General features: G+C 46.9%; 1 protein-coding gene across 2 annotated transcripts in view; it reads left to right on the forward strand.

Moving 5' to 3' along the window:
• Positions 1–24,468, forward strand: part of LOC149865463 (store-operated calcium entry regulator STIMATE-like) — a 54,980-nt gene that overhangs the window by 27,099 nt on the left and 3,413 nt on the right. For both annotated transcript variants that reach the window (XM_090041674.1, XM_090041675.1), the window contains exons 4-7: positions 1,044–1,165; positions 12,428–12,540; positions 14,094–14,177; positions 15,913–16,029. In XM_090041674.1, the coding sequence (XP_089897800.1) occupies positions 1,044–1,165; positions 12,428–12,540; positions 14,094–14,177; positions 15,913–16,029 (436 nt within the window). The remainder of the gene's footprint in view (positions 1–1,043; positions 1,166–12,427; positions 12,541–14,093; positions 14,178–15,912; positions 16,030–24,468) is intronic.

Raw genomic sequence — 24,468 nt, forward strand, 5'->3', positions numbered from 1 at the left:
ATTTACACCCACACATGCACTTCTCTTGCCTGTCTGACTTCTGAAATCCAGCTCTGTTCAGATTTGCCTGTCCTTTCAAAGGAAACCAATCTAAAATGCCTTTTTCTATTAAAATCTCATAGTCATTAAAGTTTTGGGAGCACCTCTTACTATATGGAGTGGGGGGAGGATTCTGCCTCTCCTAGCACTACCTTTTAGGTTTACAGTGCTGGCGAAGGACTTTTGGTTAGTTTAAAAAAAAAAACACCCCAAAACAAACCCAGTAACTCCTCAAAGTAATTCACAAATTCAAACTTCCTGCTGCTCTTCCTTAAACCCCCCCGCCTTTTTTTCAATTGTACATTTCATTTACAGCTTTGCTGGCTTTAATTTAGTACATTTTGAAGTCACTACTGCAGCTCTTTTTTTTAAATGGTTGGATCCATATGTAACCTGTTCCTTTTTTTTATAGGCTTCAACACAAAGTCCATGCAGCTTCCTTTTAAAATAAACAAAGCTCAGCTGTATTTCTTTTTCACCTACATAGTTCCCATATTTTAATACTGAACAAGGTTTTTCAGCGTCACAGAGCATCATCTATCTTTCTGGTGGGAGGTGGGTCTCAACCCTTCAGAAACACAAGCTCACGGTATAATTTTGTATAAAATAACATCCCTCAAAATTGCTCATCTCTGAGGGGGAGGGGTGAAAGTGGCAGAGATCTCTCCGCTTTTGGGGAGTGAATTTGGCTTTGGAGCCATGTCAAAGGTCGCTTTCAATTGATGGTTAACTCGGTCATACGCGTTAGGTGGTCTGGACTCCATAGCAGACCCATCACTTGCTTGTATGTGCTGTGGGCTACATAAACCAGCAAGACTTAACCAAGCTAGTTCAGTGGAGTGAGTCTACGGAGTGAGGTGAAGGAGACTTGCTAGTTAAGACTCTTATTTCAGCAGGGGCTTTAAGGATACCACAACTAAATTTGTGGTAAAGTGGAAGCAAAAGCTCAGCTGAACATGCATTGTGAAGCATTACAAGGTGCCCTCTCTTTTTTTTCTTTTTAGCTATTTAATAAACTTCATCCTTGATGCCACCCTGGGGATGCTGCTGATCTGGCTTGGGGTGAAGGTTGTGTCCTGGTTTGTGGAGCGTCAACAGTATAACTACCTCATCTTTGGAGAGTATGGTAAGTGGAAGACGACTGTTCTTCCCTCTGCTCCCAATGTGTTGGATTTTTTTCAAATCAAAACACAAGATGAGCTTATGCTCCCAGTTCATAATGGAAGGTGCAGGCTAATCGAACTTGGATTAAGTGAGTTCGAGAGTTTCTGTAGCAGATGGGTAACTTCTCAGAAAAAGTGACCATTAATCCACAGCACTAAAAGGCTTTTGAAATCACTTGGGTTGCAAATAGTTCTGCATCCGCAAACTCTTCCCAACTCCTCGCAAGTAAAACTCCCTCACCAGCCCACTAGCCAGCCCCGCCTCTCCAAGTGAATATGTAAGCTAAGCTTTGCAGCCCTTTCTGAAGATCAGCTAATTCAGCCTGACTCGGTAGCTGGGCTGAAATGTTTCAGGCCAGGATGAGCAACTCGATACTAAATCACTTGCCTTATCTATGTTGGATGGCATATAAGTAGAATCGAGTACAAGAATGAGATTGCCACTGGAAGGTATTCAAGTTTGGCAGACTTTTAACTTGCCAAATAACTTCACTTTGTGCTTTCTGATAAAGGTCTAACTTAACTGCTATCCTTTTTTGTCTATCCTCTGCTTTGGAACTGGGAACCTGGTTTTCCTCTTCTCGTACAGCCCCACTAGAGGGTAGCACTTCTCCTTGTAAAAAGATAAAGTTTAAACAAATACAGTACTACCAGTTGGGGGAGTATTTGTCTTCCTGTGTTTGGTTGTTTTTGTTTTTTGTTTTATTTTTAGTCTAAACAGTCACAAACCTCCCTGGCTCTGTGGTTCATAGCCAGTCCTGCTGGAAAAGTGACATTCTCCATTTCCCACTGTACATATTTACTGTGGAGGCTAATAGATTTACTAGAATTTAGCAAGGGGAAAAGAGTATTGTTTGGTTTTTTTGTTTGTTTTTGTTTTGTTTTTCATTCAAAGTAGCTGAGGCTTGACCCAAAGTGAACTCGATATAAAGAGTTCATTGGTTCAAAAGATAGCATTTCTGGTTCGGTGCCTATTTTCACAGCTTCAGGGTGGTTCGTTGTAGCTGTGTTGGTCTAAGGACATAGGCCTTGTTTGCCTATTTTCAAAGCGACCTTCTAGAAGTTTAAAATGGGGAGAAATGACTCGCAGAAGCCAAGTCAGTCTCCTGATTTGTGCTGGAGCTTTTAAGTGGGTAACTGGCTAGTCGGGTATCCACGTTCAGGTTGTAGCCATATTGGTCTAGAGACCAAAGGAATCGCAACTTGTGGCAGAGGCTATTTATTTATTTATTTTTTTAAATCTTTTATTAGACCTCTCTCTTTTTTTTCCACAAATTTATTTAATTGCAAGCTTTCAGGCACAAGCACCCTTCTTCAGGCATGGGAGAAAAGGTTAACTGATTAGTGGCATTGGCATGTGTAGGATGGATGCAATGTAGAAATGGTTTTCATAGCGAAACCTAAGAAATAAGATGGGGCAACTGGGAAAGGCTTCACTGTATATATGTGAAGGCTTCTACATTTCAAGATCTGTTAAAACTAGAGTCCTTCTATTGATATTGGCTTGTTACTGCATCAGTACAACTCCGCACAGCTTAACTCCCACATTTATTATGGAAACCACTGTTGGAGACTATCCCATAGTCGTGCCTTAACTATAGAAAGCCTTGTGGACAAGGAAGTCCATGGGCGATTTTTGAATGGGTGATGGAGGGGGCCAGTACTGTGGATGTGCTCAGGCAGAGAACTTGATCCAGTTGTATGTCCCAGTAGCATGGAAGAAGGTACAGCATTCCCCCTTTCTAACAGTTTGTCTGAAGAGGGAAGAGCCTTGAGGAAAAGGAAGTTTTAACTTCCTTCCTGATGTAGTAAAGAAACATCTTAATGAAGCAATGACCGCTTCTGAGACTTGGTTTCAAGCGAGGCAAGCAGGAGGTTGGAGGACCAGAAAGAAAGTGGCTACAGTTCTTGGGTGGGGAGAAGTGACCCTGGATGGCTCTAGGATTGAGCTGGAGGAGGGTGCATATTGCATGCAAATGGAAGAAGTGCCCGTGCTTTACCATGAGTTAGATGGATGTGACAAAGAAGCAGAATAGCAGTATCTTTTTATACACGAGTACTTTGTTGTTTTACACCTTCTCCCATGACTGAAGCTCTATGCAGGCTTCTGTTTGGGGCATTTCCATTTGTAATCTTCAGGTGAAGCCCTGGAGGCTGGCATGGCAGTTTGATTAGTAGAGAATAAATCCATCTATTACAAACTCTCTGCCCCAAAGTGACCAGAATTACTATAGGAGGCTTATACCCAGTGGAAAGAAGGGGTCATCACCAGGGAGGGCTATTCTGCAGTTGCTCAGGGATGTAAGGGGGCAGTTAGGAAGGCCAAGGCAGAGATGGAACTGGGACTAGCTTCCCAGATTAAGGACAATAAGAAGTCTCTTTTTTTTTTTTTTTTTTTTTAAATACGTAGGGGGTAAAAAGAAGGTCCCGGGTAATGTGGGGCCCTTGCAGGATGACATGGGTAACTTGGTGGTCACACCAGACGGCAAAGCTAACATGTTTAACGATTTCTTTGCCTCACTCTTCCTAAGTAGGGACCAGAACAGCCATCTCCCTGCTGGGCCCCCCTTGGGCCCCGGGGGAGGCACACCTGGGCCACGGGTTAGTGAGGATTTAGTTAGGGAGCTTCTGGAGGGGTTGGACACATTCAAGTCAGCCGGCCCGGATGATCTCCACCCTAGAGTTCTAAAGGAACTGGCCGAGGTCATTGCAAGTCCCCTGGCACGGCTTTATGAGCACTCATGGTGCTCTGGTGAGGTACCGGAGGACTGGAAGAAGGGCAGCGTGGTCCCTATCTTCAAAAAAGGCAGGAAAGAGGACCCGGGAAACTATAGGCCGGTTAGTCTCACCTCAATCCTAGGCAAGCTGTTCAAGAACATTATGCTGGCACACATCCAGGAGGGGCCAGCAGGGGACTGCATGCTTAGGGGCAACCAGCACGGGTTCATCAGTGGAAGATCCTGTCAGACCAACCTGGTGGCCTTTTACGATCGGCTCGTTAGACGCGGGGGTAGCAGTGGATATAATCTTCCTAGACTTCTGGAAGGCTTTTGACACTGTCTCTCACCCCGTTCTCATCAAGAAACTGGGGGGCTGTGGTGTAGACACCCACACAGTTGAATGGGTTGCCAGCTGGCTGGAGGGCAGCACCCAGAGAGTGGTAGTGGATGGGTCCTTCTCAACGTGGAGGGATGTGGGCAGTGGGGTCCCGCAGGGCTCGGTCCTCGGGGCCGCACTGTTCAACATCTTCATCAGTGACTTGGACGAGGGGGTAAAAAGCACCCTGTTCAAATTTGCTGGTAACACTAAGATGTGGGGGGATGTGGGAACATTGGAAGGATGCAACAGGCTACAATCAGACCTAGACAAGTTACAAGGGTGGGCGGATGAGAAGAGGATGGGATTCAACACAGACAAGTGCAAGGTGATGCACCTCGGGAGGAAAAACCAGCACCGTACCTACAGGTTGGGAAACTCCCCTCTTGTCAGCACGGAGGCGGAAAGGGATCTGGGGTCATCACTGACTCCAAGATGAACATGGGCCGGCAGTGTGGGGATGCGGTCAGGAAGGCCAACCGCACCTTGTCATGCATCCACAGATGCATCTCGAGCAGGTCCAGGGAGGTGATCCTTCCCCTCTATGCGGCACTGGTCAGGCCGCAGCTGGAGTACTGCGTCCAGTTCTGGGCGCCGCGCTTCAAGAGGGATGTGGACAGCATGGAGAGGGTCCAGAGGAGGGCCACTCATATGATCAGGGGACAGCAGGGCAGGCCCTATGAGGAGAGGCTACGGGACCTGAACCTGTTCAGCCTCCAAAAGAGAAGGCTGAGGGGGGATCTTGTGGCCTGTTACAAACTAGTCGGGGGGACCAGCAGGCATTGGGGGAGTCACTATTCCCCTGTGCACTGCCAGTAGTGACCAGGAATAATGGTCACAAGCTGGCAGAGGGTAGGTTTAGGTTAGATATCAGGAGGCGCTACTTCACGGTCAGGGCGGCTAGGATCTGGATCCAGCTTCCAAGAGAAGTGGTGCAGGCTCCTACCCTGGGGGTGTTTAAGAGGAGGTTAGATGAACATCTTGCTGGGGTCGTTTGACCCCAGTAGTCTTTCCTGCCATGGCAGGGGGTCGGACTAGATGATCTGCTCAGGTCCCTTCCGACCCTAGAAACTATGAAACTATAAATTCCAATGTTCATGGCCGGCTAACAGTAGCAACACTAGGACGTCTTTGCCTTCCCTTTGACCCTGCCAGTGTGAGATCTTGGGCACATCCCTTTCTCTGCCAAATGTTGCCATATCATGCCCATCCCTTAGTGAGAGAACTTGACTTAAATGGGCATTGGGATTTGAGTGGGTGTTCATGACTTGCCTGGAAATCTTGGCACAGCATGGCTTCAAAACTGGAAGCGTTCAGTTTTAAAACACCCCTAAACTTCTCTTGTGCTGAGAAACGTATACTTAAACCAGCCTTCTGGATGGCATGAGAGGGCAAGTGATGGATGACATGCCATTTTAATCTGCAAAGTTAATTAACACTTATTCAATAGAAGTGAATGCTTCCCTGTATCTCTGTTCAACTGTGGAGGTGGAAGCTGTGCTTTTAATATCGAGCCCAGCTGCAATATGTCACACTCTTCCAAAGAAGGGAGAAATGCCAATTGGTTCGCTAAAGAAATGATTTAAATGCTCTTTTTGTCTGGCTTGAACAGTTCTTTTGGTTGACCTGCATGCTCTGCCTTTCTTTGCTCCTCAGCTCTTTGGGGAAATACCAGGTCTTTACAGGGAGGTTCTTAAGACCCAACTTTACAAAGTCTTGGCTGGGATGATATAGTTGGGGCTGGTCTTGCTTTGAGCAGCGGGTTGGACTGGATGTGACCTCCTGAGGTCCCTGCCAGCCCTCATTTTCTGTGACTTTTATGGCTAAATGCAATCCTAATGGAGAAAGGGGTGGGAGGCACCCAAGTCTCTACTCCTGTAGTTCCTTTAGTAAAGGCAGGAACCCTGTTGAGATTTATACCCTAAAGGTGGGCTCCTTTTTAAGCCCTAAAAATGTGACTTGGGACACTTGGAGATAAATCTGGTTAAAGTTTTTTGATGTTTTGAAACTCCTTGAGGAAAGTGGGCAAATGCTGAAGGGAGCATTGCTGTGCCAGGCTGCAGCCTGGATCAATTAGCCAGCCAGCAATGGGCCACCTGCATAAGGGGCTTCAGCTGGCAGGCAGTTAGCTAGTGCTTCCCCTCATTATGGCCAACTGGGAATAAAAGCACAGGAAGAAGTCAATGGGGGGAGCTAGAGGTGGGGAAATGGTTGGATGAGCAGGGAGGTGTCTGCCTCAGAGGAAGACGGCAGGGGGAGAGATGACCCATCCTGGGTGTGCTAATTTTGGATTGTTTGATCTTTGCAACTGAAGCCGGTGGTGCAGATCAGCTCTGGGGGTTTGAAGCTCGTGTTGCTGGGACCAGGCTAAGGGCACGTTCATTTGGATTGTTACTTGCTTTCGGCTGAGCCCTGGGAAGCGGAGGAACTGGGGGCATTGCAGCCTGTGATTTTTTTTGGGCCCAGAGAGAGACTGTTACTGGGATCAGGGACTAATTTAAGCTGGCCACCCACTACAATTGCCCAAGTGTTCTGCACTTTTTTTTTTTTTTTTTTTGCCCAGAGTTTGCAAGTAGTTAAATGTTTGGCGCACCTCTAGGTAGGTTTGGATACAAATCCAGAGCGTTGCCTGCAGTGAGAAACATGCAGGCAAAGGATTAGGGAAAGGGAACAACCAAAATGTAGTGATCAAAGTATAGCCTAATGCATTGCTTGTCAGCTTCACTTGAAAATATTTGTTTTTAAACCCCTCCCTTCCCCCCCTTTCTCCTGGAAGGATGAAGGACAGAGTCCTTATTAAACACATTGGGGATATAAGCCTGTAGATCCAGCATGTGTTTTTTCACAAATCAAATAGGATGCTTCCATTAAATCCCTGGCTGGATATACAGAAGCAAGCTGGTTGGGGTTTTTTGGTTTCTGTTTTTTTAAACACTGTTTAGTGACCTACTGAACTTGGCCTGTCTAACTGAGTTGTAGGAAAGCATGCTCCATGCCAGCTCTTGGGTTTAACTGTGGACCTGTGTAGGATGCATTTTGGCTCTGTGATACTATTAGACAACATTTCTATAACAAACGTTCCCACATCCAGGGGCAGTCAGGAAGCTGTTGTCTGCTAGTGCTTAAGCAACATGTCTCAAGTGACCCAAGTGCTTGCCTTTCGTCTATTGAAAGTAGAGAGATACTCCTCGGTGCCCGTCCGTTTTCACAACCTTGCTTGCAGACAAACCTATACCAACCCAACTTGCTCAGCACAGGCTTGTCTGCGCTGCTACAGAAGCAGTTTCTCGCGCTTCCTTCACCCCAGATTCATAGACCCCGTTTAACTGTGCTGCTGAAATCTGTTTTGATCTTTTATTCTTGCCTAGGGAGAGAACGGCCTGCTGACTGGAAAATTAACATTTTTCTTATTTTGCAAAGCCTATTTATAACCCAGAAAAAAACAACTAGCCTGATCTCTCACAAACTAAATGTAAGGGAGGAGGAAAAAGGCTGGCATTCAATTGTAGCTTTCAAGTCTGAGATCCTTTCCTCCTTCAGCTGTGCTACTCCATCTGTGGTGGTAAAGATGAACTATTTAGACTTGATAAAGCTATTGGGCATGCACCATACAAAGCCCAAGCACCATTGCTGTTGGTGTGATAACAGCTGGAGGTGTTCTGCAGACTTTGCAGAGCCTTAGTGGGCCCAAGACAGCAGATCTCTTATTTAACCACGGTCATGTAGGCTGAAGTCTCATCTCTTCTCTTTGGATGGACTTGGGTTGCATCTGGAAACATTCAGCTGCTGCAGCTTCCACTGGGGAGCCTAACAGTGGAGCACCTGGGGATGTGCAGAAGATGCTGTGGTTTTGGAGACCGGCCTCTCTACAGGGGTCGGAGCGCACCAGCTGAGCGTGCAGTGACCCAAAGGGAAGTCAGAACTCGAGCCCAAAAAGGAAATGCAATGGCTTTGTTTTCTCTCATTGGGGTTAGGACTAGAATGGCACCAGGAATGAGGGATTGGAAGGGGCTACTGAGGACAGTCCCTGCATTAGCAAGCAATGCGGGTCCATGGCTTCCAGGAAACCCCTGCATCAAATGGCCTTGCACAATGCCGCAGATCACCAACACCTCCATAGGCCACTTGTAGGAGAAAGGAAGGACAACCGGGGTGCTGCCAGTGCCGTATCCTTGCCTACTGGGCTTTTAACAACCGAGAATGTGTATGGGAGGGGATCAGATGTTGGTACATGGAGAGAAGTCCACCTCTTGGTTTGACAAGTCCATCAGGGTGGTGGTGCTCTTCTTCCGGGTGATGGAAACCACTTGCTCTCCCAGCACTTTCTCCCCTGCAAACAACCTTTGCCCTTCCACCCCATCATGCAGCTCTGTGCTAGTGTGGGTGCAGGGTAAGAGCCCAGTCTCCAGAAGCTGCGCAGCTCGCGTCTAGCCTCAGTGGCTTGGTTCCCTCCCTCCCTTCCTTCTCACCTCCCCTATACCCAGGCCGTCCTTCTGCTTTACTCCTTTTTTGCTCTTACTGTTCCTGTAAATCGTTCTTTCAGCGTTTCTTGACTGCCTTCCACCTGCATCTGGTTCCTGGCTTTTCCCAAAATCATAGAATTAAAAAAAAAAAAAAAAAAAAAAAAATTGTGTTTAATACTTCAGGCTCTTAAGGATGTGTGCCTGAACTCCCAAGTCTCTATCCTAACCTCAGATTGTACCCGCCTTGTATTGTACAAAGGAGAGCCAGGTTGAAAACAATTGGTGCTACAGGATTTTTTTCTAGCCTTTTTTTAAGTTGCAGTGCTAGAGCTCAACTTCTGCTTGCTGATCCAGAAGCCTGGGGAAGGCCCAGCCCCTAATGATCACAGGCATATTTCCTTTGGATTTGAAGATCCAGAACTTCAATACTGACCCTTTTTTGTTCGTGCCCCTGGGAGGTTTTGCTTGATGGGTTTCTTCGTATGCAGCATTAGGAGTGGCAAAGTGCTTTCTTCTTTTAGTGCCCAATTTTTATCCTGGTTGCATGCTCAGTGTACAACAATGTGAGAATCTGTCTAGAGGGACAGAGGTGCAAGGACTTCTTAATCAACCAGAGTTATGATACAGAAAGGTAGAGACCTTCTGAATGTGAGTTGCTGCTGGAGCTAGGCCTGATCTTGCTCAGTTGCTGTTACAAATTTCTTGTCCACACTGGAAGCGGATGCAACTAAAGACTATATTGGACTTGTAGCAAAAGGAAATGTCACTTGCGTCTCAAAAGCCTGTCGCCAGAAACTGCAACCCAGTTCTGCAAACCCAAGATCCCAGGGAGCCTGGAAGAGGAGCTACTGCGTGCAACTGATATGGCTCCATTATAGTTGCTAACAATAAATACGCTTTTAGTTATCACTACATAAGTACTGGTATCGTTTCATATTTAGCTACCGTTAATTATTTTTTATCTTCTTTTTTTCCTGATTTCATTACTCAGACTGAGGTTGATTGAGACCCTGTCTCAGTCTAAGGCTGAGTGTCATAATCCTGACTCTGTTCCCATCAGCAATAGATCTCTTACATCTGCACTGTGTAAGAGGGGAGTTATGTCAGTAGATGGGTTCAGTCGCATAATAAAAGCGATAGCCTCTCAGCAGGCAATCTTAAGGGTCAAGAACTCCATCAGAGAACCTGGCAGTGATGCTGGACATGGGTCAGGACCCGGCTGGCACCTAAAATTTCCCTGGAAGTCTAATTTGGGTGCAATAGTCTTTGCTTGCTGTTTTCTGCTGTACTTGGCATATAATTCAACTTGCAGGAGAGGGGCAGTACTTCAAAACGGTCTGAAAATGCAAGGAATTATGATCATGGATATATTAAATACGTATTCAGAGTCTGTATAATTATGTCATAGGGGTAACAGAGACCTGGTGGGACTCCACCCATGACTGGCCCTTGGTATAGATGGCTATACCCCATACAGGAGGAATCGTGTAGATAAAAGGGTGGGGAGTGGAGTAGCTCTATGTTAAGGAAAGCTACATGTCCCTGCAAGCTGATGTTGGATACCAGCTGCCCTGACTACCTGCACCCTAGGGTACTCCCAAGGAGCTGGCGAGCATCATAGCCCAGCCTCTGGCACTGATGTTTGAAAACTCCTGGCGCTGTGGTGTGGTGCCCAAAGACTGGAAGAAGGCCAGTGTGGTGCCTATCTTCAAGAAGGGGAGGAAAGTGGATCCGGCTAACTATAGGCCCATCAGCCTGACTTCTATCCTGGGGAAGATCTTAGAAAAGTTATATTTAAAGAGGCCATCCTTAATGGACTGGCCAACACCAATATCCTGAGGGATAGCCAGCTTGGGTTTGTTGTGGGTAGGCCTTGCTTGACCAGTATCTTTTCCTTCTATGACCTGGTGACCTGTCACCTGGACAAGGGAGAAGAGATTGTCATATATTTTGACTTCAAAAAAGCCTTTGATCTGGTATCCTATGATCACCTCTTGGTGAAGATGGCCAGTTGTGACCTTGAGTCCACCATGATCTGCTGGTTGGGAAATTGGCTCCATGGTCAGACCCAGAGGGCAGTAATAGATGGCAGTCACTCATCATGGTGTCCTGTGACCAGTGGGGTCCCCCAAGGCTCTGTCCTTGGACCCATACTGTTCAACATCTTCATTAATGATGTGGACACTGGAGTCAGAAGCAGACTGGCCAAGTTCACCGATGACACCAAACTTTGGGGCAAAGCATCCACACCAGAAAACAGGCGGGTTATTCCAGGCTGATCTGGACAGGATCAGCAAATGGGAGGATGAGAACCTGATGGTGTTTAACACTGAAAAATGCAAGGCTCTCTGCCTTGGGAAGAAAAACCTGCAGCATCCCTATAGGCTCGGCAGTGCTACGCTGGTTAGCACTATGAAAGAAAGAGACTTGGGGTCATGACTGACCACAAGATGAACATGAGCCTGCAATGCAATGCTGTGGGTAGTGAAGCAACCAAAACGCTGCCTTACATCCATAGATGCTTCTCGAGCAAACCCCAGAAAGTCCTTCTCCCCTTGCACTCTGCCTTGGTGAGTCCGCAGCTGGAGTGCTGTGGGCGGGGGGGAAAGGATGTGGAAAAGCTTGAGAGAGTCCAGAGGAGAGCCACGCGCATGATCAGAGGTCAGGAAAACCGACTTTATGATGACAGGCTGAGAGCCATGGGACTCTTTAGCTTGGAAAAGTGCAGGCTCTGGGATGATCTGGTGGCCACCTACAAGCTTATCAGGGGTGACCACCAAGACCTGGGGGGTCGATGGTTCACCAGAGCTCCCCAAGGGATGATGAGGCTGAGCAGTCACAAACTCCTGCAAGACCGCTTCAGGCTGGACATAAGGAAGAATTTCTTCACTGTGTGAGCCCCCAAGGGCTGGAACAGTCTGCCATCGGAGGTGGTTCAAGCACCTACATTGAACACCTTCAAAAACAAATTGGATGCTTTATCTTGCTGGGATACTATGACCCCAGGTGACTTCCTGCCCCTTGGGCGGGGGGCTGGATTTTGATCTTCCGAGGTCCCTTCCAGCCCTAATGGCTATGAAATCTGTGTATTGACATGCATGTAAAAGATAATAAGCCTGAGAAATGGCCAACCTTGGTTTGATACTGTTCTACACAAATCCATTGAATCTCACTTTCTGAAGCATGACTGGCCTTGTGGGTAATGGGGAAGCAGGAGATGGGCTCTTGCTTCTTTTATATCATCCCATGTGGCAGTTTCTCATAAGCAGACTATGGGGAAATGCGATCTAAATGTACCCACTCTATGGTGACTTTGAGCTAAATTGTAGAAAATTTTGGGTTGGAAGGGGCCTCAGAAGTTCATCTAGTTCAACCCCCTGCTCAAAACTGGACCATCTCCAACTAGATCATCGCAGCCAAGGCTTTGTCTGTAGCATCATATAAAATGTGACTTTCACCTGGCTGAAAAATGGCTCTGAAACCATGGTTGCCCTGCTACCGAACAGGCAGAGCAATTTACTATATTTGCACAATGTCTGTCTATGAAACTTTAAACAAAGCAGCTTAACAGGTAAAGCTGGGGAGGGGGGGTCTATTGAAAGCTTGATTCTAGTTGGTATTTCCACTAACCAAGCAGAACCCTTTCTGTACGTACTTTGTTTTCAGGTGATCCTCCACAAGCTGCTGCTTGGATCGGCCAGTGCATCCTCTACTTGCTGATAATGGTCTTTGAGAAGACTGTGATCAGCCTTGTCCTGCTCATCCCTGGTTGGACAAAGGCAAGTTCTCAGCTGTTTTTTGTACCTAAGGGAGTTACGCCACTGCATTATACACCCTCAGTGCTTGAAGTCATACCTCACAGGGGACCTTCTGAGATGCATGAGCAGGAACCTGCATTTGGGGGAGCATTTATTGGCTGAAAAATAATACCAGAAGTGAACTGATTTTAAAGACCCTTAAGTAGAACTGTTCGGCCTCTCCAAAGCCAAGAGCTTGTCTTTATGGCACCAGTCTAAAACACTAGGACTTGAAGTGGTCTCCCAGCTCTTCTTCCCAAGGTCACAGTGCAGATGTCAGCCTAGGCACAGCTGAAGGGACACCATAGGATGCTGACCATGCATCTGGGTCCAGCTGACTCTGGAGACTGTGCTGTGATTTCTGGGTGCTTGCTTCCTAACTTTCTTTTTTGCAGTGTTCAGTAGTCGTCTGGGCAGGCGGACCTCGAAGCCAGTTTTCTCTACGAGTAAGCAATCCTACGATGGCAGGTTCTGGCCATCTGGTCCTTCTCTACCCCGCTTTTTCCATAAGTAGAGATGGGGTGAAGGAAGATGTAGCCCACCCATGTCTAAAGTGGGCTCTGGATTACAAATGGCAGCATAGTCCGCTCCAATGTGAGCTGCAAGGCATAACGGAGATGGCAGGTCACGTGGTCTGAATTGGCCTATGCTGGCACTTAACACTTCCATTAATGTGCTATTTACTTCTGCTTGTTGTCAATCATTGCTCTAAAGTAAGATTGCAGGCTTTGGGTAACCACTACCATTCAGTGTCCTAATCTGTTCCCACCACTAATTGTTACTGGTACAAAAAAAAAATTAATTCTGCGCCTGCTGAAAGAGTGCAGCTTACCAGCTGCATGTGGCTACAGAAAACAAGTGACTTGGGGCATTTTTCTCAAGGATCAGTACTGCAACCAGCTTCCTTTTATAGAAGAGACCGCAATGTCAAATTTGACCTATGTAACAGTAGCTGTGGAATTTATCCAGTTACTCGGACACTGAGTCTGTATACAGTCGATTCCTGGTAACCTGGAAATGAATATGAACTGGCTGGGGAGACGGCTGTTGCTGTTGAGTTATGGCATGTCTCTGCTGTGTTCCAGTTGGTACCTGCCTGCTGACGCACAGTAAGGAATGCTTCGCCCAGGGATACCAAGCTAGACTTTGCATTGACTTATTGTTTAGCTTCCTCTACACTCATATATAAGTCTGGATCAGGCTGCGTGTTTCTGGAATCCTTTCAGCACACCTCGTGCAAGGCGGTGGTTGTTCTTTTGCAACCAGGAAAAGAAGCCAAGGGAAATCCCACCAGCTACTTTACAGTCTGTTTTAATGCTTCGTGCACAGCTTTTTATGCTTCGTGAATGAATAAACATCTGCTGAGCATTCGGGTTGTCAGGAAGTATCTGGAGGGAGTGTTGTAGCTTGTTACTCTGGCCCATGTAGAGAAGCAAGACGAAGGCTGCCGAAGTCTCTGTTATAGCTCACAGCTAATATCCCCTAGCAGAAATAACGGTTTAATAACCTGTTTAACTTTTTTGTTTCCGTTGCAGCTTCAGGAGCTTTTGCTGGATTACATCCCAGACCCTCAGCTGGAACTTGTCCTGGTGATGCTCATTGTGCCTTTTATAGTTAACGTAAGTGGAGCCAGAGGACCTTCCTGAAAACACTGTCTGCATCACTTATGCTTCAGCGTCCTGAACGGATATTGCTGCCTGTGTAATAAGAGGGCAGTTTTTACCCACAAAGGTCAGGTTGGAAAGATCAGACAAAAGATGGGAGGAAGCAAAGGCGATGTGACCAGTGTCACAATAGGCCAGTTCAGGCTAGGGTTAGTACCCACCTCTCCTGGGGCAGCCAGTCAATTAAGCTAAAATATCTGCTGCCTACCAAACTGCTTCACATACATAGCGACTGCTGTGCTGCCAACACTTTTATCTGACTTACTTTCCAGCATCATTTAACTGGAAGAACTTGACTTAGTAACTAAACCCCACACCTCATACTTTGTAGGAGCTCTATAGAGGCTGGCAGCTCACTTCGTATAAGTTGTACTGTAATTGCACAGACTGAAAACAGATTCCCTACCTGGAAGAGTCGACTTGGGTTGTAAAATGAGGCCAGTGATTGCTGTCCTCACCTTCACATTATCTAAACAAAGAGCCTTGAGTTGTTTGGGGGAACTTGAGGGCAAGTTTTGTTCTCAAGTCAGTTGCTTAATAGATTGTCACCATCTCAAGAGGCCACTTGACAACGATTGTCTTGCTGCGGTGGTGGGGGGGAATTTCACTTCATTGTGAAGCATTTGGATTTCCTTTGCAGCAGATCAGTAGGTCCCAGGCATTCAAAGTGTTAGTTGCTACTGATCTTGAACTCTGATTTTGCTGGGTGAAGACTTCTTTTTTTTTTTCCCCCCATGGGACGGTAGTTTGCACGTCTGTCTCCAAACTAAATACAAGTTACAGACCCTTCCTCCACTTCAGCACCCTGCCACCCTCCAAGCCAACGCTGCAGGATGAGCACATTAGATTCAAAGTAGATCTACACTGTCATTGTATCAATGGAAAAAGTGTAGTGCTATGAAATCTGGCCACAGGGAGATGCTGGGTGCTGTTTTCAGATCCTTGGTTTGTGGAGAGATTGGAAATGGAAAATATGGTTAAGTTGAGAAGCTGCCTAATGTCAAAACTGGGAAGAAATTGCTGCAGCTCAGACCCTGAAGCTCCCATTTACTTTGTAAAATTACTTGGGTGGAGGTAGTGTAGAAAGGATTAATGGAAGACAAGAAGCATGCATGTAAATAGGATAATTTAGGATCATCCTGTATGATGTCAGTCCTCTTGCTAAAAAGGATTATTTTTTAAATGGGACCTCCTTGAAGTCCAGCCATGTGTTCTTTTTTCTTCCCCCAAAGGGCTGATATTCCCATGTGATATTTTCTAAACTATTTTTTTGCCTACCAAAACGGCTGCTAATCTAGAAAATATCACTTGGAAATAGGCTTCCGTGATCCAAACAAGGATTTGAGACATAAGTGGGTGGGACCAGAAATGCTCCGGTTGGTGAAATGGAAAGTCTTACTGCGGTGTGGTTTGACGTGCTGTCATGGTGGAGGTCCTGTGCGCAGCCTGCTGGGAGTTGAAAAGCTTTCTGTCCACTTTAACTTGGGATGCATAGTTTTCCTCAAACTTTGTGCTTGTTCCACTCAAAATTGCTTGCATCCTAGCAAGCGAATTAGTGTCTTATGTAGGTGGTAATTCATCCCAGAGACTGTGGAGCCACCCCTTTGGTCATGCCAGGTTAGTCTCCTTGCACTATATAAGGCTGCCCTTCTTAGAAATAACTTTTTTTTTCCTCCTTTTTTTCTTCAAGGCCCTTATGTTTTGGGTTGTAGACAGTTTGATCATGAGGAAACACAAGCAGAAGGACAGCCTTGCCCTCAGCAGGTCTATAGAAACCCCTCGGACTGTGATGACTGAAGAATCCCAGGTAAAAGCAAAGGACGCTGTTCTTTTCTCTTCACAGCAAAGATCAGATCAGCTGGTCCGGACTGTCTCCCCCCTAAAGTACTGAGGGAATTGGCTGAGGTCATTGCGGGACCCCTGGCACGGCTGTACGAGCCCTCGTGATGCTCTGGTGTGGTGCCAGAGGACTGGAAGAGGGCCAGTGTGGTTCCCATCTTTAAAAAGGGGAGGAAGGAAGACCTTGGAAACTATAGGCCAGTTAGTCTTACCTCGATCCAGGGGAAGCTTTTTGAGAGAGTTATCCTGGTGCATGTCCACGAGGGGCAGTGGGGGAGATCGTGCTTAGGGGCAACCAACACGGGTTCATCAGTGGCAGGTCCTGTCAGACCAACCTGGTGGCCTTCTACTATTAGGTCACCAAATCATTAGATGCAGGGGTAGCGGTGGACATCGTCTTCCTGGACTTTCAGAAGGCCTTCGACACTGTCTCTCACCCCGTTCTCATTTAAGAAACTGGGGGGCTGTGGTGTCGACACCCACACTGTCAGATGTCGCCAACTGGTGGGAGGGCCGCACCCAGAGAGCGGTGGTGGACGGGTCATGTTTGACCCAGAGGGATGTGGGCAGTGGGGTCCCGCAGGGCTCGGTGCTCGGGCCCGCACTGTTCAACATCTTCATCAGCGACTTGGATGGGGAGTAAAAAGCACCCTGTTCAAATCTGCTGATGATACTAAGATGTGGGGGGATGTGGGCACGCTACAAGGGAGGAATAGGCTGCAATCAGACCTAGACAGGTTACAGGGGTGGGTGGATGAGAACAGGATGGGATTCAACACTGACAAGTGCAAAGTGATGCACCTGGGGAGGAACAACCGGCACCATACCTACAGGCTGGGGATCTCCCTTCTCGTCAGTGCAGTGGCAGAAAAGGATCTTGGAGTCACCATTGACTCCAAGATGAGCATGGGCCGGCAGTGCGGGGATGCAGTCAGGAAGCCCAACCGCACCTTGTCCTGCATCCACAGATGAATCTCGAGCAGGTCCAGGGAGGTGATCCTCCCCCTCTATGCGGCACTGGTCAGGCCGCAGCTGGAGTACTGCGTCCAGTTCTGGGTGCCGCACTTCAGGAGGGATGTGGACAGCATGGAGAGGGTCCAGAGGAGGCCACTCGCATGATTGGGGACAACAGGGCAGGCCCTACGAGGAGAGGTGATAGGACCTTAACCTGTTCAGCCTCCACAAGAGAAGGAGGAGGGGGAATCTAGTGGCCTGTTACAAGCTAGTCGGGGGTGGGGATCAGCAGGCATTGGGGGAGTCCCTGTTCCCCCGAGCACCGCCAGGAGTGACCAGGAATAACGGTCACAAGCTGGCAGAGGGGAGATTCAGACTAGACATCAGGAGGTCCCTTCCAAACCTAGAAGCTATGAAATGCTGTGCAGATATGCCTGTGACAAATGCTCCTTCAGTCCTAAATCCAAAGAACAGCCTTATCTGGGCAATGTGCTGTATCCCTGTGACGGAGCTCCAGCCCCTCCCCATAGCTGTGCAACATCGCTTCCTTATACCTTGGGAGAAGTTATGAGCCATGCTAGTGTTGCAAAAATGTAGGTGTCTGGGCTTGAGAGTGGGAATCCCTTCTCAGTTGCCCCTTGTACACATTTTAGTCTGACACTTGCAAGCTCTTCAGTCCAAAGGGAAAACATAATCAGTGACCAATTGGTTTGTTCCCATTATTTGCTTATACAAAAGTTCACTGGACAGGTATAGCATCCATACCTCTGACTGGATTTTTGGTCAAGGCCATGAGCCTAGCTGTTGCATCTAATCCTTTCCTTCCTCCTGACCTGCAGCCCCGCTTCATAAGTGCTGCTCATACAACCTCTAACTTCCTGCCATGCTTTGATAAGATCAGTGAAAACTTGTAAAAAGAGTGAAGCTGGCACCTAAAATTGGCTTCTGTTAAATTTTAAATTCCTGTGGTGGACCTGTGCAAGGAGTGCACTCTTTTGTCTGTTAGACCCACTAAATTTACTTGCACTTGTGGCATTTAACGTTGAGACTAAATCTGATAATGGCTTGGACATAAAAGCATACGATGAGCTGGCAAGTGTTGGTGCAGTGTAGGCAAGAATTGTAGCTTGGAAATGTGCTGCTGTGTGTATTGGATAAGCTCAGTTTTCAAAGGGTATGTGGCATAAGAAAGCAGTGCTTCTCAACCGTTTTGGATTCAAGGTGCCCCCTCCCAGAACTTGGGAATTGAGTGGCACCTGATTTTCAAAATACTACTCTGTATTACAGTGCGTACCTCCTTATGCAGGGGCTTGGCAGTAGGGGTTTGGGACCGTTTAGGCAGGGACAAGCCTGAGCCTGGCTTTTACTGCGTATCCCCTCACTCCTCCCAGCACCTTTTTTAAAAACCTGGTGGCATCCCAGGGTGTCTTGGCAGCCTGGCTGAGAATTGCTGTATTGAGAATTTTTCTTCTTGTATGGAAAAGGGGCAGCAAAAGGTTTTAAACTCATCAGGCAAAGGAATGGCGCACACCTGGCTTGCATACCTCCTTGGATGAAAGCTGCTGAGTTGCTCCCCAAGAACACAACTGGGTGGGGAACCCATCCCTTCACAGGAGCTAAAGCCAAGCAGGCTTGATCTGGGTCCTTGTTTTACTTCAGCTCCTTAGTTCAAAGCGTGACTCTTGTGCTAATCTTTTTAAAAGATCTGTATGGACAGGCCTATATTTAAAAAAAAAAAAAAAAAAAAAAGCCAAAACGAATTAATCATCTTGAACCAACCAGACAAATATTTTGTTCAGATCGTAGCATACTTCTGATCTCTTGCCTGTGACTGCTGCTGTTCACATTTTCTTTCCTTTCTAGATGGTAGGGTTGGCTTTGGAAGGCTCTCTTAGGGGATTTAAATCAGTCCATACTTGTCGTGGTGGATGGACACCCAAACACTACTTTTCCTGCTCTTGCAAGTTGAAAGCCTTATTTTAAATGAGTAAAGTTGTTTTAATTTTTGTAACTTCTCTGGAGTTGAGGCCTGACCTCTTTTTTTTTTCTAGGTCTCAGGCTAGAAAGATCTGATTGTAAACCTCCAGCTTGTGGCACAGCTGATCCCTTTTTATTTTTGTAGCAGATAAGAGTCCCTCACCTAAGAGTAGCCAAAAACAGAGGTATGATGGTGCTATAGTGGTTCCAGGGTGGAGGGCTGCTGTTCTCCAACACTGCCGGTCTGCCAGTCGCATCTGGAAACCAACCATGATACTGGTAGTAAAGAAACTCTTCTTGAGGCAGTCCATATCTAGGAAATCGCAGTTTTGTGGAAACTATAAAACCTGGTGCTTCCTGCAAAATCTGCAGGGTGGGTGTGGGGGAAGAAAACTTTAAATACTTTTTTTAAAAGCTTTTTATTTCTTCCCCTTCCTGGGTGGGTCTTGTCCTGCCAGCTGGGTGCCTTTCCCTCCCAGGTGAGCTGCATCAGGAGGGGGTACCAAGGAAGGCAGTCAGGATAGCAACTAGCCCCTTGTCCCTCTCTGCCAGTTGGCACCGAGAAACAGGGCCTCTCAACCCAGCAATGCAGAGTAGCAAGGTCACTGCAAAATGCCTGCAGAATGGGCTCTTTGTGCTGGGACAAAGCTGTGAAACCAGCTGTCTTGCCATGAGTCAAGCAGGTCCCTACGCATATCCCAGCTATTGCGGGGTTTCTCCTTGCAATGCATTTTCCAATAACCAAGTAATGGCTTCCATGGTGAATTTTTTTCCTCTTTTTGAAATGGTCACAGTGGAATAAATCTTGCTGTAGGGAAGGCTTTACAGTTGCTTCCTTTCCAACTTCTCATCTTAACTACAGTTTTTATAGGTTTCAAGTATTTGACTCCACCCCCCTCCCCATCTCCTTCTTCCCCCCTCCCTTTTCACACATTGTTCAGAAACATTAGCTCCAACTCAAAGGAAAGACTAAGCTGGCCTCTAACCTCCAAATAACTTCTGTTGGCTTGACTTGTAACCTGCTCTACTCTCTGGTGTTGCAGCTAGCTAGAAGGTAGCTTTAACTTGGCATCTCGGGTATTGTCTTACTAGAGCTCTACCAGGCCTGCTGCCTTCATTTTGACCTTGCTCCTTCAAATACAGCACAAAATTGCACAAGCTGCATCTTCTGGCCAACTTGCTGCACCAGTATTCTTGCCCAAATGAGCAAATTTAATATAGATGTCATGATCTTCAAGACCTCGGACTTCAGTCTCTAGGGACAGGAATTGCACACAAACTGGTGTAAGTGATTGGAAACCAGTTTAAATCTGGAACCCAACTCCAACAGAAGTTCAGTGCACAGACTGCTCCCAAAATGTCCAAACCCAGTTTAAGATGTAAACCTAGATGGATGTAGTATCAGACTTAACTGGTTTAGGTTAATTCAGTTTATTGGATTTCGGTTCCAGATACTCCCCTCCAGATCCAAGTTAACTCGGTCGCCCTGCCTCCCAGGCTGCTTTGCCCCTTCCCCACAAACCCGCCCTCACATGTTGGGCAAAGTAGCCTTGGTCCAAGCCGTCTGCTCCAGATGAGCAGGGAGGCGTGCTCTAGCACCCCCGGCTTCTGGCCTGAGCCGCTGCAAGCCTGCAGCTGCATTTCTGGAATAAAATGTGAATGTCTGTTCACTTGCTTATTGGTTCAGTGTGCGCAGCTTGGACTAACCTGCAAAGACTGAATCAGTTCAGCCTCGGGCTTTTTGACTGCCTGTACTTGGCTTTGTTCTCCATTAAACTTCTTCACAGCCTCATGTCTGGTGATTATTTTAGAACTGCAGCATTGCAAGCAGTTTCCTTAACTTTTAAAAAAAAAAAAACCCAGATGGCTAATTTCATGTGTCCAAGGCCCATAGTTGCAGTGGCTAGTGTGTATCTTGTATCCAGATTTTTGGAGCTAGGATTCGGTTGGGGTTTCTCCCCCTATGGATAGTCAGTGGTGCATGTGTGCTGCTTGTTTGACCAAGATAATTCCTACCCTGGCTTCTGGTAGCTAATTGAGGAGGGGGTGGGGGATGCTGAGTATCGCAGGCCAGCTCTGCCAAGTACAAAGTGCCTGTGAGTTTATCAGCATTCATCAGGGCCGTCTTAGAGAAGGCGCCAACAACCCCCCATTACGTGGCTTACTTGAATTTCACCCCTCTCTCCGTCTCCACAATGAAGGGTTTCATTCCTGTTGCATTTGAGCTCAGAAGGGGCTTGTGTATATATAAAATGGAGCTGCTGCTCTTAACCTGCGAAAGATACTGTAGCCCAGTCTCTTTACGGCTGGAGTGAAAGCACCTAAACCATCTAAAGGGCTAACATGACTGCTTGCAAAGCCCCAACCAGCAATCCTGCTACTGAAGTGGGAGCAGTGACTTGCTGGAAGACCCCAAGTCCTGCTGTCCAGGGGGTCTGTAAGCCACCCTGTGCCTGTCCAGGTCCTCTTCCCTACTGCTGAGTATAGAAATGGTGTGTGGGGCTGTGGAGAAGAGCAAGGGTTGCATTTATAGCCTGGAACACTTCCAGGAGTGACACTTGTCCTCTGGTATGAACTGAATTTTCCTTCTGTGCTGTTTTGTCTTTTAAACTCAAAGCTTCCAGCTGGGAAGGGCTTCCAGCAGGCTCTTTCCTTCAGTCCCTTGTGAAGTTCCTTCCCCCCCATCTGAACACGCTGTGCTGCGTGCTGGTGCCTTGCATACGTTGAATTGCAGAAGACTTGAGGGACATTCATCCTTGAATGAAGGATTCCTGTGTTCTGCCCTCAGCTAAAATCTCTCTGCCGCCTCCTATGCAAGTGCCAGTAAACCGTAAACTATATCAATGGCACCATTGTTCTCTCTTTTTTTCAATGAAAACGAGTTGAATTTTTTTTTTTTTTTTTAAAAAGCCCTTTTTAATGTTCATTTGATCTTGCTGTGTTGGTGGCTGTACCCAGGGGCATGTGGCAGACTAAAGAACTAAGCTGAAAGTACATACCCATCTGACCTTGCTTTTGCACTCCTTTCAAACTGTCTGTGCAGGAAGTCCTTTCTTCTTTTTTTTTTTCCTCAAATGACCCTTGAATATGCCTCTGGGTGTTGTTTCATTGGTTAATGTTGGGGCTGATGAGGGATCACGCCATAAGTCTAATGGACCATGTGGCTACCACAACTCTTCTGGCTTGTGCATCTGAACCAGTCTCATCACCCCTCCCATAGCTTTCCACGTGCTGACTTATGCCAGGTTTCTATTAATAACACAGAGTCAGGGTCCTAATGAACTTCACAAGGGTATTTCAGACCCAACTGGGATGGAGAAGGAGAATGAATGAGCTGCTAACTTTACTTGATACAAAAAAAAAAAAAGGGCTAACTGGGCTGACAGACTAGAGAACAAAATCTAAGGTAGCTGTTTTCATTTGCATCGTGGTCTAACCTCTCAGCTATATTCTGATTATTTATGGCCCATATTACACCTTGATATTCTCCATTCTTGTGAGATGGTGATCTATTAAAGGCATGGTTCTTGGATTGGGATCCAGCCTGCTGATGGAAATCGAAGGGCCTGGGGGAGTACTGGGGCGGTGTTGTTGCCTTGTGCTCTAGGTCCATTATGGTAAGTCTTCTGCTGCACCTGATCAGTTCATCCTGTTTGTGATGGACACCTCCTGTCCTAGACCATTCCTGATGGATGACAAGGTCCCTTCCAGCCCTAAACTTCTGTGAATCTGTACTATACATCCTCCTCTTAAATCTCCTTCAGTAGGGGAGATAATGCAGCTCTTTACATGTACCATGTGTGTTTGGGGACCTGTCCCATGGCTCTTGGCACCGTGATGCTCCAAGATTTTCAGTGGTGGGAGAAAGTTGCCTTTCCAGGAGTCTGCCAAAGGGAATGACTCTGCACAGGTGTCTGTCTGAAACGTTGCTGCAGAGTGGATGGTTGGGGACTTCAAGCCCAGGCTAGCTTGAGCCCTCCAGGAGCAGGCCAGCAACTCTGTGAGGTAGATGTCAAGATGCTGCAATTATAGCAGTGCAGTTCCCAAAACCAGGCTGGGATGGTGAGGACCCTCTGAACTAGCATCCCAACCAGTAAAGAAGGATGCCTGGAGAGTCTTGGGGCTGGCCTCCAACATACCTCTCTAGCTGTGTGCAAATTGATGCTTTCCCTTCTGGAAGGGGACAGCTTTTTGTGACATGACACCTGACCTAACCAGTCATTTGCTTTCAAGTTCCCTAGCCCCCAGCCATGCTCCACTCTGCTTTGCAACACAGCAAGGGAGACTTGTCCCCACTGAAATGCTGTATTATAAAACACTCTTTTTCCATACTTTCCAGTGCATAATGGGGTTTTTTTACCATTACTTCCCACTGCTATCCCAGATAATGTTTATGGGACACACAGCTATGCTTTAGTTTGCAAAAGCAATCGGGGGGGGGCCTGGCTGTGCAAGGGAGCCCTCTCCCTCCAGCCCCTCTATCACTTGAAAGATAGTGATTCATTGCAGTTTTTTGTGTTTTTTCCTGTTTAGTCTTCCTGTTGCCATGGTTGTTGGCCCTGAAGTGCAGCCTGTATGGTTGCAAAAGAACACGCCTTACATTTGCCATGTGTGTGCACTCGAATATCTACAGACGAGACCCACACCCTCCTTCCCTGCCTCCCCCCATCATAGCTGATGTCCAGGACTAGGAAGAAGCCTTATTCCTCAACTGTCAGGCAGCATGTTTAACAGTGTCTCAAAACACAGCAATGTAGGCAAGGCCTCCTTTGGCTTGGGTACTTGGAAGAAAGCATGTCAGAAGTCGATGCATCATGTCAGAACTCCTTACGATGAAGTACCATCATTTCATATGCAATATACCTCTGAATATAACATGCACCTTTTTCTTCATTTAGCCTTTCAAAAAAAAAAAAAGACTTCTTCCTTAGTGGAGTTATGGTGGCATAGAGCGGGTGTAAAACCTAGCCTTCAGATGACTTGTCCTCTCTGAAACCTTCGCTGCTGCTAAAGACTGGTCTCCATGAGTGGATCTCTGATCTTTCCAAAAGAGCTAAAGAGTCTCTAAAGCTGTGAAATAGGAGATGGATCAGGAGCTGATAGCATACAGCTAAAAGAGAGTCAAGTTTGGTTAGTGGAACAGCAAGACGGTTAGAAGGGTAGACCGTTGTTAACGCATCTGGAATGAAGAACAATGCACCATTAAGTCTATTCATTCCCTCGGCTGTCTGAATACTGAGGCCATGGCTACTGCACTGTGGAGCTGGAGTCCAAGCACATGGTGTCTGTGTTAGGATGAAAATCAGCTTCCCTGCTTAATGTATGCACCCAATTTTGGGGGCAAGAAAATATGGCAATACGTATCAAACACAGGGGCTGGAGTCTCTTGTTTGCTATCTAAAGCTAAGCAGGGTAAGATGTGGCCAATGCAGAAATGGGAGGCTTTCGGTAAAGCTGGGTAAGAAGTGGTTTTCGT

Source organism: Crocodylus siamensis, chromosome 4 (assembly GCF_052110815.1).
Source record: "Crocodylus siamensis isolate JL-2025a chromosome 4, ASM5211081v1, whole genome shotgun sequence".
Taxonomy (NCBI): Eukaryota; Metazoa; Chordata; order Crocodylia; family Crocodylidae; genus Crocodylus; species Crocodylus siamensis.